Below are 16,151 nucleotides of genomic sequence, written 5' to 3'. Positions count from 1 at the left end.
TCATCAATATCAATCGACATCAATTTTGACCGAAGTATTAATCAGGCGGGACCGACGAAATGGCCGAGTCATCGGACCGTTTTGAATGCGGCATCGGGTGTTACAATAGAGATTACAATAGATAAAGAAGGAAAAAGAGAACTTGTCGAAACGACGAGAGCGGCCAACTGGGCCCCGATAGTGATGGCCTGATATACTTGCGCGATGTATCGGACACTGGGCACCATGTATTTTTCATCATCAGTCAACACCAATCGACATCAATTCTTTGGCCGAAGACATTAATCGAGCGCCAGCATTGTGAAATTATTCAGTCGTCGAACCTTTTTCAACGCCCTTATCAGGTAAAATTTAGTGTCAATATCAATGTACGAATTTATTTCTCTCGAAATTGAATTTCTCTTCTTCAAATAAATCATACAAATAGATCATTCAAACAAATATCTATAAATATAGATAGATGTATATAGATCAATATTTATCGATAGATATACGTATGCAAATTACATGAATACAATGAAATATTTGATATTAACAAAATTTTTAAAGAGAAATGTACAATATTATATAAATTTCGTAATGAGTAACGATATCTTTCGAAATAGCATTTATAACTGGTTTCCTCTCGAAAAATGCATATATAGATAGTAGAAACTTGTACATATTTCCTTGTATTTTCATTTCTATTAAAGATAACGACGTAATGTTAGCTTTTAATGAATACAGAAACATTTACTAGTAATCACTTGATTGACGATCATTAATGATTTCATAACACGTTTTATTTATTACTTACAACTCTGAAGAGTATATTTTTCACATGAAAAAATTTAATGACAAAAAATGCGTTTATGATTTAGTTTTTGTCTATTTTAACGACAAATCTAGATTTTCTAGAAGTCGACAAAAATTTTAAGGCTTTCAATAAAAAATTAATAACTCACAAATGGATTTAATATCGCCAGTAGTTTAAAAAAAATTATTAAATTTATTTTTAAAAAACGACGTTTCGGTCCCAGATTTGGACCCTTTTCAAGTAATCTGTTCACACGATTGTTAATGATCTCGTATCGTTCGTTTGGCCAGTATCGTTATGTTAGTAAGATATTAATCAAAAAATGATTGCACTCTTTGGTTGAAGAGTGCAAAGTCAATTGAAGTTGCATTATTAATTGTTAAACGCAAGTAAAAATATCGAGAAGTGCGTGTTGTACGAGATATCAGATTGAACTGATATCTCGTCCTGAAAAAAATATAATGTTTTTCATAATTCAGTTCTACTCTCAACCCTTTAATGGCCAAGATTGCTTGGCCGTTTATATCTGGACTAATACGTTAGCGTGAAACAAGATGGTATTTCCGTGAGCAAAAATTGAACTGTTCGAATCGATAACACTACCTAGTCATTTATTGACGCATTGACTCTAAGGATTTATTCGATGAGCAAGACTATTTACCTAGAAACTCGTCGCGCTCTCCCCGGCATGTGTATACCTTGAAGTCGCTCTGTACGTCCGTCCGTTCGTTCATCCGTCCATCCGTGCCTACTCTCCTGCCTGTCTCTGTCGGTGCCCGGGTCCGGTACACCGGTGGGATAGGACGGAGTGCCGCGGTGGAAGGAGTAGTAAGCGGCCTACGCAGTTTCAACCTGGGTCCCAGCTTTTATTAGTTCTTCGGCGCTCGGCGGAGAACGAACGGAGAACGAGCGGCGTGTGCGTGGTGCGGCGGCGGTCTGCGCGTCTGTACCCCTGGTCCAGACCCCCCTAGTCATCCGGGTCGTCTCTGCAGCTGAGTACGCGCGAGGTACGAACGTCATCAGTGCTATCGGCGACAAGGTGTCGACACGACGAGCGAGTTCGGGGTCTGAAGGATCGCGTAATACCGAGTGCGATCTCGGATATATAATATTCATCAGTGCGAGACAGCTTAGTAGATCGAATTCGCCGGTTTATCCGGTGTCGAGTGCTCGGCCTTGGGTGTTGCGTCTCGGGTGTCGAATAACGAGTGTCGAAAATTGCCGCCAGGGAAGGAAAGACAGGACAGAATTCGCTTTGCTAATCAATTGCAATCGGTGGTGCTGAGTCGAGTCGACCTCGCGGATTTCGCGATCCGGTGATAGTGACAGTTGCCGAACGTGAGAGTGTTCAGTTCGAATATAAGTAAAGTTTCTCCAAGGGAGAGAAACAAGGTCCTTGTTCGTCTCGCTCTTCTGGTTCCGTTCGGGGACCGCCGATCGTACCTGAAGGGGCGTATCCCCAGAGAATATACCGGATATCTAAGTGATCGGAATGCTACTGTACTAGTAAAGGTAAATCTAATATCGAGGTGCGAGGTGATATCGATACGTATTGACGACTGTGACGATGACGACGATGACGAGGATGTTGCTGCCACAAGTCGATCCGCGGGATCGAGCCGGCAGATGCACTCGGACGTTGATCGAAAGGGAAACGATACGAGGCGTCTTCGGTAGGTCGGGTAGGTAGGTTCGCGCCGCGCCGCGCGTTCGCGGGGCCCGAATAGATTATAGAGAGTTCCGCGCCGCGCGAGAGCGAGAGCGCGAGTTATTTCGCGCGCAGATTGGATCTGCCGGTCGGTCGGTCGGCCGGCCGGCCGGGCGCTGGGCAAACCAGAAATCCAGCGGAAGGGTAATATCCCATTAACTGAAAGATCAATTAACTCGCGTTAACGGACACTTTAATCACCGCGTGTGCGGCTAGGCAGCTAAGGCCTCTCTCGCGGCCCGCGCGCTCGCGAATCTAGGCGTTTAATCTGCCCGTACCGAGATCGAGTCGGCCGATCATGCCCGAGCTCCTCGCCCGCTCGCTATGGGGAGCGATCGCGATATGACGGGACCAGCAGGATATGGAGGAGGTACGCGTATTATTCATTGATGCGGCTGTATTAACAACGCGCCGACGTCCGAGCGTGCCGATTACGGCGGGAATAAACATTTATGGAAATGTCCAGCACGTGTGTGACGATCAAATCTGTCCTCGAGGATCTCTGTCGAGATTAGGCGAGTCTGCCGAATTAATGCCGAGAGATTTACGACCGCGAATTACACGACTCGTCGAATCGACGCGTCTCTGTGTCATCGAATTTGTTGCGCGTGTCAAATCAGTTTTTCAACGGGTACAATGTATAAAAATTGTCCCGTGTCATTTGCTGATGACAAGCAGTTTAAAAGTAGCTTGACGGAAAGTCTAATTATACAGAAGTTCGCAGGGTTGGCTCAATTTTATAGTATCTTCTTTAAGTCTACACCCAGAAAAAAAGATTTAGTTAGTCAAATCACGTTTCTCTGAATCTACTAAATTTTTATTTACTTCTACTAAATCATTTGCTAGATTTCAAGAAATTGATATGAATTGTCCTAACAATTTCAGTGTCAATTGAATAAAATTTTGATTAAGGTAAAGAAATCATTTCTTTGAAATTAAATAAAAATCTAGTAAGGTCAAAATTCAAACAAATTTGCTTCACTTCAAACAAACTAGGTCTCAGAAGCTCAGGCAAGTAGTTAAATGGCTCTACGATCAGACATACATTTCGGGGCACTTTCCTAGCACGCGCTTAATTAAAAGTCTTGTTCGAAAGTTGAATTTAATTTTACTTTTCGAAAACAATCTATGTTACAACGTCTCCTGTCATAAGAACCGCTCCAATTGTAAGTACGCTCGGCGCGCAGAACTCGATTGCTCCTTTTTCGCTGTTTTCCTTTCGCCTGTCCGCACTCACGAGATGAAGATCACGCCCATCAGCCCGAGGTGCAAATCCACTCTCCGAGTCTCCCCGATATCGTTTTATCACACGGCGTTTCAGCGTACGGCGGGCGGGCGGGCGGGCGTGCGTCGCGTGTAAGTCGCGATTGAGACGTACGCGGATATAAAGAAGACGAATACGCGAGACGGCGCAGCGATAAGCACACCGTGTACCGGGAGAACTTTCGGCCTTGACGTATACGAAGTATGTCAGTGTTACCTGGCGCTCGCGCGGGCGAGCGAGAAAGAGACGGGACGGACGCCTTCGATGGGAATCGCCGTTGCTGGATCCATTCACCATAATGCACCCGCACGTAACGTGATCCTTCGCGTGGCGTCCAGATTCCCTCCGCCAGGCCGCGGATAAGCGATAGGCCGCCTCGCGTAATCGCGCGACGAAGAAGGTGCGCGGGACGTAATAGCGGTTACGCAAATGAAGCGCGATCGCGCCGGTGTTTTTCTTTCTCTCGCGAGTCACGATCGCGACTTGTGCGACTTCCACTGCCATTTCTGGCATCTGCGTCATGCCCGTTGCGCGAGTCTGTTCTATTAGTTCTGAGTCATATTTCCGTATAGTTGGTTGGGGCGATACACTAACGGTTCGCTCTTTCGGATAATATTCGTCACCGTCCTTTAGACTTCAAACACGAAAGATTACCCATATCGGTTACCGCGAAAAATGTTTTAAACAGATTTTTATACTGAGACAAATGCTTCGATTGTATCGACAAGACATGCTCTCTAAAAGCGAATCAGTGATGATCCACTGATTGATTTTTAGAGAGCGTATGATAGAATGTATTTTGGTTAAACCAAACAGAATTTCCAGTTATCACGATAGAACTCGATATTTTATAAACCAGAAGACTTGGATAATTTGATAAACTTCGATAGTTTGATAGACCTCAAACACGAAAGATTATCTATATCGGTTACCGCGAAAAATGTTTTAAACAGATTCTCACACTGAAAGAAATGCTTCGATTGTATCAACAATGCATGCTCTCTAATAGTGAATCAGTGATGATCCACCGATTGATTTTTAGATAGCGTACGATGGAATGTATTTTGGTTAAACCAAACAGAATATCTAGTTATCACGATAGGGCTCAATATTTCATAACCAGAAGACTTGGATAGTTTGATAAACTTAGATAGTTTGAGGAATTCTGATTTGTCCATTTTCTAACAGACGACTGGTTGAATCAAGCAGATTTCTAATTAATGATTGTTTTTCAGTGCACATTAGACTGCAAAATGATTTGATGCATAGGAAGTTAAAACTTTTCAAAAAAATTGCTGACGGTTTTAAAATGTTCTACAATGTAATTATATTATTTTACACGATGCAAATAAAACAAGTTTGTGTTTGGCTTTATAGTATTGAAACCTTGATCTTTGTGCAGACATGCCATGACACTGATTTATGCTAATTCCATCTATATCTTTTTAAATAGAATATAAAATGCGATTATAAATTCATAAGTTCGTAAATTTTCTTTTAACATCGCGATAAAATACTATAAATGTCGGAATTACTATGATAATTTTGACAACGTCGTCAAAATAGAATATTTTATGTGGACTGAGTTTTGAGGATCGTCTTTTCATCACTTAATGTCGGAAATGAAATAGCGATACCGTTTTAATATGCAAAACGTCTCACGCACGAACGCCAATCCGAAGGAAAACGCGAAAATGTGAAGAAACTGAGAAGCCGCGACAGATTTTCGAAAGATCGCAAGGGAAACGATATCGGGATGAACAAAGCTGAGAACTCGGAACAGCCGAAAGCACATCCGAGATACGATCTATTGGCAAATTGTGTGTCGGGCGTAAACGCAGGGATTCGTCCCGGACAGAGCGCTCGAGAGCCGTTAGAGATAAAGTTCATAGGGATCTACGTGCGGAGCGTCGGAAAGGGCAGCGTCGAAGCAGAAATTTTATAAGTGCCGGTGCCCCGGGAACACGCGCCCCGAGGTTTCCTCTCGAGCCTTTACACGAGCGCGGCGCGATTCCTCTCGTGCGCGCGCGGCGATCTAAATTAAAATCTTTCCCCGGCCTCGTCGATTCTCCGACTGCGCGGCGTAACGGGCGACGGCTAGAAACGAAAGGCGGGTTTCGAGCTTGCATTGGGAGCACTGGGAAAAAATAAGCGCCGAGCTCGCACGCGGAAATGCCGCGGCCGCTCGTAATGAGCGCCCAGTCGAGACCGGCGTATCTTTTTTCGGTCATACTACACGATGTCCGCGCAAATTTATTGGACAGTCTTGGCGATATTAACTGTAAAACGCACCGCTTCGCCGGCGAAAAGACAACGAGATAAAAAGGAGTCTCATTAACTTGTTTTCGCGAACGAGCGGCCCAACGAGGGGCCTAAGGAGGGACAATTATCTTAATTTTTAAGTGTTCAAATTCGCGTGAGAAATGCTCTCTTCTGGTTATTCAAGATTGTAGAATTTTATGTTGACTTAAAAAGTTTATCGAGAGACAAGTTATGAAATATTTTCAATTAAATAGAGTTCTACGATTCATACGGATAAGAACTGCGAGTGTAGAGTCGACCAGAAATTTTTTTAGAAAATGAATAGAGGGAAGTCCTTTATTATGAAATAGGTTTCTAATATGAGATGGCAGGTTTTCAACGCCCAAATTCAGTCACAAATCTTTTATTGCAACGGCTACACAATCCAACAATGAATAGGATCCTATCTCACAATAGAAGATTCCTCTATTTTTGTGAAAAATTAAGTACAAGAAACGAATTATCAAAAATAGTGAAATGGAATCTTTTATGTATATAACATATAAAATTTTATAAGTGCATTTTAGAGATTCTCTCTTGAGATTTACGTAGGCATAAACTTCATGTACAAAATGTAGTACAGAAACTTAGCTCCGGATCTATTAAACTGTTACGTGAAAATTATATGGGATTTTTTCCGTATCCGTGCACAAACTGCTATAAACCATCTATGATTGACGCGCCATTTGGATTCCTTCGTGCTCTATAATCCAACAGCGGCTTTCTAACAGCGATTGGATCGCGATCGCGGACACGGGGCTTCGCACCTTCGAGGCTCGAGCGAATCACTCGCATCTGGTTGCGGGGGAACGGGCGCTTCCTCCGATTTTATTATCGGGCTTCTACACGTCAATAAAAGTCAATGAAGAAGGTGCTAAGCGGTTTGCGCGCGCGAAACGGGAGTGTTTATTACATCGCGGTGTCCGAGCGCGCGCGTTGTAGGGCTAGAGAAAATAGTGTCGTATAACCGGGCTCGGTGTGGTTTTATTGCCGGCGTGATTCTGATTTTCGCGCTCTTGCCCCGTGACCAACGTGAAATATTTCAAAGGCGGGCGCGGCACCGTTAGAAGAAGAAACGTTTGGAACGATGCGCGAACACGGCCTCGCCCACGACTCCGCGCGGCTTTCAAGATTCCCGTCCGATTTTTTCCCTCCCGTCTCGTCCGTGAGAATTCCGACTCTGGCACGCGAGACAGAATGAATTTGATCGCTAATGACCGGCGACGAGGACGTCGCGACATGAAATCACCGCAAAATTCGGAACGCGAGCGCTGCCGCACGCACCGACAGAGGCTACGTTTTTATTATTCCTGTTTGCGCTGTTACGCAACCTTAGGAAGCGGCAAATAACACGTATTAAAAGATCCTAGCTCGCGTGTGTGTCAGGTACGCCCGATGAAGTCGTAACATTCTCGCTACCGAATATTTGTAACGAAAAACAAATTGCCGGATTTATCTTGATTTAACGTACTTAAAGAGGTACGCGAGGAGAATTTTCTTTTGAAATTTACCCGGAAGATCATGTAATCGTGGGACAGCATAGCATTTTGAGGACCTTTGTGACAGTTTTTTGAAATTTTACCATATTTTCCATCAGTAAAATGTACACTAAATACAATTACTAGTAAAATATATGGTAAAATTTCAAAAAAACCCTCATAAAATCATTCGAAATGCCCTGTTGTCCCACGATCACATGGTTTTCAGGGTAAATTTCAAGAGAAAACTTCCTCCCCCCCCCCCCCGTGTATGGAGAATAATGTTCGTTTCCGCAGCAATCGTTCTATAAAATTTATGAAGTAACCCGACGAAATATATCGCCGTATTCGTACGAGAAAAATAACGTAAGATACCATCTCGGGCGTATTTTTACGAAAAATGCGACACGATGTTACCCTCGCATAACGCTCGATGTAATTTTCCTCGCTCGCCGTCAACTATCTTAATTCCCGACCTCCCCCTCGTAAGCAAGAAAAGTATACGCCACGGAATGCATAGGGTGGAATTAAAATCGCGAGAATATAGCCGTGTCGTGTCGCCGCACTTAGCGACATTCTTATCCTTCGTTTTACTGTTATCCAGCGCCGTGGCGAATAACGAAGGACGCATTAGAGGGCCTTCTCGTACATTAGACGCGGTTCGGCCGAAACCTGCGCCGGTCGCCGATTCTTTTTATTTTGCCCTCTCGCCCCCACCCCCCGGATCGAATTGTGCGTTTCTCCACGCGATTAGGGCGAACTAGAAGGCGCGTGGGAGTCGACGCGCGAGAGGGTCCCGTCGTAAACTCTCGAATCCCGAAAAAAAATATATTAACGCCGGTTTTTATAGCGGGGTCCCCGCGGGGGACGACCCGGGGGTCCCTGCGGTCCCCTTCGCCAAATATGGCTACCGAGCCTACACCGAGCGTATCTTAATCCCTGGATCGGGATTCATGCGAATTGTCTCGTTCGAAACCCGCGCCTCCACCCTCGCGCTCTCCCGGAGCTAATAAAGTCGTTGAGTGACGGTTCACCCCCGCGTGTCACGCGTGCGAGGACTCGTCCGTGACAACGTGTCACTCTTGGTCAGATGGCCTTGAGAGATGGACGCGCACGCGCACGTGCAGGGTCACCTTGATTTGCTTCAAGGGCAGCTCGACCGCCAGAGTGGACAAAAACGCACGACGAATGTTAATTTCTTTCGCGGCGCACCTGTCAAAAAGCTCCTGCCGCGACTCATAGAACGTTTAATACCTTTAACAATTGAAAATATCCCGCGAAGCAGAACAGTTCTTTGTCAGAATCAGCTTACGAAGTGTGCCCTGCCAATCGTATTTTCGGCGCAGAAATATAATTAATAAGGAAATTCTTTTATTTACATATTTTAGATAGAAAGCTCTGTATAGGATTCTTGAAAGATACAGTGAGTTGGAAATTTCAAACTGATAACAAGTTACACGTTGATTATTAACGACAAAGTTTGGCGCGTAATGCGTGCATCGGCATTCGACTTGGCGCAGTAAGAGGATCGCGACGAAGGCCGACTTGTTGAAAAAAGGAGGACGTTGTTTTTGCACGATAGCGCGAAAAACATCTAGTGAAATAAAACGCTTATAATCATAATGAGCAGTCCCGACGCTTCCGCTGGAGTGTCGTCCGAGTGACCGTCGTCAGCGATATTTTTAGAACCGTTTTTATCGAGATGACCATGTCCAACCGTTGTGCTTCTATACGTCGGAAAGTCCGAGACTGATTGCCTTATCGATTTACGTAAATTCGTGAAAACGAACGACGTCTCAGAACGACTGATCATTGGAGCGTAACTACCACTTTGGTCAGTCACGGGTCTCGTCGATTAGGCTCACTTGGTTTCGACACATTTCGGACCGTGCGACTCTCCTTTTTATCGTCCGAGAAAAAGAAATCCGTCGCGTGTATTTGATAGCTTTTGTTGCATTGTACATGCTCTACCTTTCGTCACAGCATTATGAAGCAATAGACGAAGACATTATTTTCGAGAGAACAGATTATCAAGCGATGAAAATGGGAGTCTTACTAGGCCGTACAGCTTGAAAGCTGACACACTGGATCGACTATTCAGTGAAAGCCTATAAATCTGAAGCAACATTGTCGTACAATAAACACGCTCCTATCGTAAAGGAGACAGACGACTCGCGGCAGACGACAAAATGTGACCAAAATGAGAATGAACAGTTTATTCGCGCCGTATCGGGAATTAATTAAAATCAAGTCGACTTCGTATCGCGTTGCCCCGAGCCGGCGACGTGAGGCTTTGAAGCTCTCAGCCTCTATGAAATTTAAATTAGGTGTCGTTGCGTTTAGATCGTAGCGTCGATAGCGAACCACGGAGTTACGTCCAGAATCCTGGCCATAATTACGATAACGCTTAATGCGGACGGATGCAGGGAAAAAGCTACGACGGCGGCCTTATCGCACAATCGCTCCTATTAGCAAAGTTCTCATCAGCGAATCCATTGCCGATATTATGCGCCGTCACCGTCATCCCTGTCACTGTCATTATATCGTTGCACGTATCTCGAGTATCCCATCTGCCTGCATGACGACAAAGAGAACCATTATCACTCGTTGCGTTTATCATCATCTACCTACAGTTGGCATGCGCTGGTATAGACACGTCGCCGGGAACGCACGATGCTATCGCTTCTCTTTCTCTCACGTTTTTCACGCATGCATACGCGCGCGCGTGCGTAGAAATATCGTGTGCAGAAAGCACGCGTTCTCGAACGTAAACCGCGCTCTCACGACAATTGAGGAACAATTCAGCCGATTGTTGGTTTGGAAAACGGAGCGAGTCTGGAAGAGCTTGTTACAGTTGATACATCCCATCAGCTTACGCAATTGCATCGTACGTCTAATTAATTCGTTGCGATAGAATCGTATTATTCGCGTTGGGAATTAGGGAACGCGAGCTTCCAAACAAACTCTCGTACTTTCGATCGACCGAACGAACGAATTGCGAGGCTGTTTCGGACGGGGGCAACGAACGAAAAAGGGATTAAATCTCGTAAATCCCCGTCGACGAGATTACTTTAGATATTAAAAGCGCAGCTTTGCTTGGCTTACAGGTCGGTGATCAGGTCTACGGGGGTGCTCGTGAGATCAGGAAAGGGAAAAAGGAAAGATAAGATCAGGGGGTGAGAACGCTCTGGGGTGGGGTAATAAAGGTGTAGGCACAAGCACGAGACGGGGTTTGGGCGAGCGAAACGGGAAACGGTGTCCTTAGCCGGTCGTGTGGCATGATCGGGAGAAAAGGTTGAAAGGCAGGATGCTCACGATACAGCGCTCGGAATTGCTAAGAGGGGGAGAAGGCTGCAACCCTCCCGGCACGCATTTACTACCCCCCGTTGCACCCAGGGCGCATTCCGTCTCCGAACCCGCCGAGAGGAGCGTCTCCTTCAATCGAGACGTCCACGTGAAGAGGATCGGTGAGTCCAGGCAATATCACACCATAAAAAAAACTGCGACATATCCTGCATACGTAGCGGAGCGAGAGAGATCGAAAGAAATGGCGCTGCTTGATCTTTTAGACTCAAAATGTGTGTCGGCTACGTTTTACGAAAAGCGACATATGAAAATGAGCGATATATGAAAATATATTATAATTGAACTTTGCATACAACAAATTGTATTTTATTAAATTCTGTGCGAGGATAGGAAATTTACACAATAGGTTTAGAATTCAGATTTAGACTGAGAAGATAGATATCAGATTTGATTAACCGGCGACCTTATAAAACTGACCCTTCAAGCTTCGTCTAACAGTACACCGCGATGGTCGACGCGCGCGAGGACCAAGGTACCGTTTGCCGAATTAAAATCTGATAAAATGCGGAGGTTACGCGACGGGACGTGTCCGCAAGGACGATCTTCCGGACGATTCACGATACGAGCGCGCATACACGGCCAGAATTTAATGCGCGTTGCCACTATAAAGGTGCACGAAAAGCCGGTCGAGGAGAAGGAGAGAGAGAGCGAGAACGGAGAGGAGAGCCGGAGAGAGATCGCGCAAAACGATTTTACTTGGCGATGCCGCGATGTCTTGTATATCTCGGAAAAAAATTACGGCCCTAGAGAGAGCGATCCCAGATTGTGGAAATTATTCGCTGCGACTCTCCTCTCTCGTTCTCTCGGCTGGCTCCGCCAGCGAACTCGTCTCTCGGCGGCCGCTTCCAAGAAGCGTCCTGGCCGGGAAATTATGCGCGCGGTCGTGCGAAATTCCGCTGATACGCGACACGGCAGCATCGCATGCTTAATCTCGCCGGGATACGAGACGCGAGAAATTTCGGAGCTGCCAACGAATTTAATTAAGATCGCTCGCGTCTGGATTCCTCCCGATCGATGTCTCGCGCCTATCTTATCTCTCTTTACGATTTGACGAAATTGAGGTGTCACGCTTAGATTTTATGGATTCCAACTTGCCACCACACATTTACGGTTAACGTGCCGTCACGTGTCCTTGAATCTCTAATGAGTATGTAAAATTTGTCACGCATCAGTAAAACTGATAGTAGCTGGAAAAAATTAACTCCCCGAATATGCGAGTAACTGTTTGTCAGAAATGTACCAGCTTGCTTGTTTTAATAAATTTATGTTCCTTACACCAACACATTTTTCACAAATACGAGGAGAGATTCTCGGATCTCTCGAGTAGGAGCGAATCGCGCGATCGACGAGAGCCGAGACGTCAAGCAGCGCCATAGCGCTACGAGCTACGCAATACGCCTAACTTGTGTCTAACTTCTGCAATTCTCACGATATCAATGTGTAACATACTTTAATTAGCAGATCTTGCCGCAGACTAACGGCTCGAAATAATCGAAATAATTACGCTATGCGATCGATCCGTTTTTTTCTTCTCCTTGCGTAATGGTCTAATGTCAATGCCGATATTAATCATAGCTAATCGGCCGTCGATCGCGTAACAATAATTTTAACGACGACTCCCCCCGTCTGGAAAAGATGGTAGCGGTCTTAGTGACCTTGACACCGTCGAGGTCGGTGAGCCGTCGTCATCTTGGACCCGTGGGGGAGACGATTTCATTGAAGGACGCGCGCCTTCGCTGTCTCTCGCAATTCTCTTAATGCGATATGTGGGATTGTAACGGTATTGGTGTGCGTATGCGCAGGACTCAACCATTCCTCTATTACTAGCTAATTATTAATTGTATTAATGATCCCTCTCTTACGCAAAGTAAGCGTTGCATCCCGCTGACTTCCCACCTACGCTGCATTTTTTAACACGTGTCGAAGCCTTTCACCGCGGAGGGTATGTATACAGAGTGTCTTTTAATTTACGCCAAGCAGAATTGTGTACTCTCTAAGGGCCGATTTCACAAACGTCGGTTAACCGTTAACCAGAGTTCAGACAACTCCCTATCCTTTTCTATCTTGTAGCCAAGAAGAGACAGATAATCAATTAACCTTCCGTTAGCAGTTAACAACGTTTGTTAAACTGACCCTCAAAGTCAATGAGTGGATTATCACCGAAATCGACGAATAGCCGCTAATTCGCAGTTATAACTGAAAATCGCAGTGGCATGCTATTAACTGTGAATCAGTGAGCATTCAACGTTTTCAGTGATTGGCTCTTAGACAGTATGCTTTAGCGAATAATAAGTTTGCCAAAGAGATTGTTTCGTATCCACCAATGTTTGGTATTTCAGATCCTTAAAAATGAAACTCTACATTAATCGAATCATTTACTTGTATCTATTGTTTTCACGAGTCTGTAAAACTATTGCGAGACTCAAGAGAGCCGAAAATGATTACCAGCGGAAACTGATCTGTTAAGCCTCCGTTGCTGAATCGCGCAATCACTATATTACGTTAGGTCACGTAGATACACTAAAAGCGGTGTACGAAGATCGGGCTTCTATCTTGTTTATGCGCAGTTTCAGGAGAGCAACTTAATATGCCACACACGAGCCACAGCGAAGTACGGGATAAACACGGTAGATAAAGCTAAACGCAGCGAACCGTCGCAAGTTACGAGCGTTTCCGCTTTCCGTGTATCGCTAACGCGGCGATCGAAATTAATTCGCGTCTTCGATATCCCTTGCCCGTTCTGACAGCTGCATCCGTTTTTAAAATCGTCCAAAGCGCTCGAGAGGCAGATACATAATTACATCGACAGAAACGCATTAACGCATAACGGGACAAATTAACAATCTCTAAATAGAGGCAACTACTTTAGAATTGGAGCTTGCGTCAGTTTATAATCGATATTCGCTGCGAGGCTCTTTCTGCGATGACACGAACAACAAAAGCGCGCGCTTCACTCACGCGAGTACGCGATTTACCACAAAATTGCGATAATCGACTCAAACCGGGAAAATCAATTCAATTCGAATATCATACCGATTTAATCTTTGATGCCATTATTGACTATTCATAGTAATCACGATGCTTATTCCCTCTTAAGTATTTCATTGCTAATATTTCGTAATCATACTTTGAAGAAATAAAATGTATGTTTACGCGGCAGCATTTTTTCCAGCAATCAGGAGCGTTCTGTCGCTCGGAAATGGTTGGAAAGCGATGCTCTAAAACGAGGGGAGACTTCGCGCCGCGACAAAAAGTATCAGCTCGGGCCGGTGTATTAGCGGTCGCGCCATAGTTCTCATTATACCGGTGCGAGGTGTACGTTTCTTATTATCCCTCCCCTCCTCCCTTTCTCCTTATCTTTCTCTCTTCCTTTCCCTGGCCGTCGTCAATGCGGGCGGTCTCGGAAAGTCAGCCTAGTTGGGTGCAGCATCGCGCTCGCGCATGTGCCTCTCGTCCAAGCTTGTTAAAGGCCCCTTGTGCCGTCCGCATTATCCCGCCTGCCGGCGTTTCCTGGATCGTCGCGTGCTCCGCGATCGCGGGGACCGGCCTTAACCCGGTGGATGCACGTGAGTGTGTGCGCGTGTAACGAGGTGTAATACGCTTCCCGATCGCGCTATGATCTTCGTTAGATCGCTAATGAACGCCGCACGGAAATCGTCTCGAGATCCGCGCTCCGAGAAGCTGATTGTCGTTCGCGAAACAAATCAGAGCTAGTCCGTTTCCCTCTCTTCTCCCATTCTCCCATTCTCCCAGTTGATTAATGATTCATTGTTAAACGTTGCCGAAGTGGCAAATGTACTGAAATTATTTTGCGATAGAAGATGAATGTCTAGATTAACTATTTGTATAGGAGATGCGCGTTTTAAGAAAAATTTCTTACCCTTTGAGATGAACAATTTTTACAAAATTTAACAAAATGACAACAGTTTTTTTACGAGGGGGAAACCGCTCAGGGCATTGTGGTGTACAGATTTGCGGCATTACTGGGCATTTTTTGGGCATTAGGCCTTGCTGAGGCATTATAAAGATAAAATAAGATAAAACAAGATAAATAAGATAAGATAAAGTAATGCCCACTGGGCATTAGTGGGCATTGGTGTATGTACAACATTTTGGTCACTGGTTTCCGCTCGGTTTTTTATTTATAAGAAACTGATTACGTAATTATTTTGTGAATTTAGCTCCAAGTGCAGATACCTACCAAAAAATATCTTCAAATTTCAGGTGGGTTTTAGTGCCAAAATAAATGATTTAGTTCCCTCATTTTAAACCTACGTAGACACCAAATATTTGTTGAGATTGTTTTATGTTGCGCAAGTTTTCAAAATTACTATAGATTGTGGAAGAATTATAATAATTATTATTGTATTGAAAGTTGCAGTCAAGTCCTTTCCTGTTCACCCCAGACATTTATTTCTACAACTTGATCGTAATATTCGTATCGTTTAATTTCGAATCATTAGCTTTCGCATAAAGCCGGTATTACTTTTCCCTGCGCGTAAAGTGGAAACAACGTTGCGTTTGATGATAACGCAACGATACTATGTAACGATCGGGTCTTACACATGACGCGCGCGGTAGATATAAGGAAGTACTCGAGTGGTTGAAGCACCGAATAGACCGGTATTCCGAGTCAACAACGTAGAGATCGCGTATCGGATATCTCACGGGTAAAACCCTGTCAATGCTGTGCAACCGCGTTAATTTTCTTGCCAGAGAAATGCCAACGTGATCAATCTCGAATTAGCAGTTTCAGGCACGAACACCGAGACGAGACTTAGAAGCGCATTAATCCTTACCTTGTGAAATGGTACAGCGTAATTGTACGCAGCGTACCTATCGAGGCGCCGCGAAATGTTTACTATTGTAAAACAATTCAATATTATCACAGACTTTCTTCAATTCCTTCAAATTGTCGTTTTCACTATGCTCGTCAAAGATCTCACCTCTCTGCGTTTTTCCGCGTTTCAGTTGCATTCCTGCTTACATCGGTGTTTGCGCTCGAATCTTTGTCTTCGTCGGTTGCGTGTCGAGTAGCCTTAAGATCACAAACGACCTCGCAGAAACGAGGAAGTGCCGGGGTATCGGATGGACCGGTATCCCGAGTTGAGAACGTGGAGGTCGCACCAGCATCACTTTTGTGAGACGCGTGCTTAGAGGAAGCGGGGAGCAATGTGTGCAGCAGGGATGAAAGGTTACAGAGGTGAAACACGGTACAGATTATGGGAATACAAATTA

At 44.8% G+C, this 16,151-nt stretch overlaps 1 protein-coding gene across 2 annotated transcripts in view; it reads left to right on the top strand.

Moving 5' to 3' along the window:
- The first annotated feature begins 1,646 nt into the window (after window positions 1-1,646).
- LOC105565356 overlaps window positions 1,647-16,151 on the top strand; it is a 123,507-nt gene continuing 109,002 nt past the window's right edge. Inside the window, exons 1-2 of one of the 2 annotated variants that reach the window (XM_012018480.1) lie at window positions 2,246-2,308; window positions 10,655-11,014. In XM_012018480.1, the coding sequence (XP_011873870.1) occupies window positions 10,855-11,014 (160 nt within the window). In that variant the 5' untranslated portion in view covers window positions 2,246-2,308; window positions 10,655-10,854. Of the gene's footprint in view, window positions 1,804-2,245; window positions 2,309-10,654; window positions 11,015-16,151 lie in introns of those variants that run through there. The other variant, XM_012018481.1, reaches the window with a different exon arrangement.

The sequence above is a fragment of the Vollenhovia emeryi genome, unplaced genomic scaffold (assembly GCF_000949405.1).
Source record: "Vollenhovia emeryi isolate VEMERY1.0 unplaced genomic scaffold, V.emery_V1.0 DF939153.1, whole genome shotgun sequence".
NCBI classification, from domain to species: domain Eukaryota; kingdom Metazoa; phylum Arthropoda; class Insecta; order Hymenoptera; family Formicidae; genus Vollenhovia; species Vollenhovia emeryi.
Note: the sequence above shows the minus strand (reverse complement) of the source record. Positions and strands in the feature narration are given on the sequence as shown.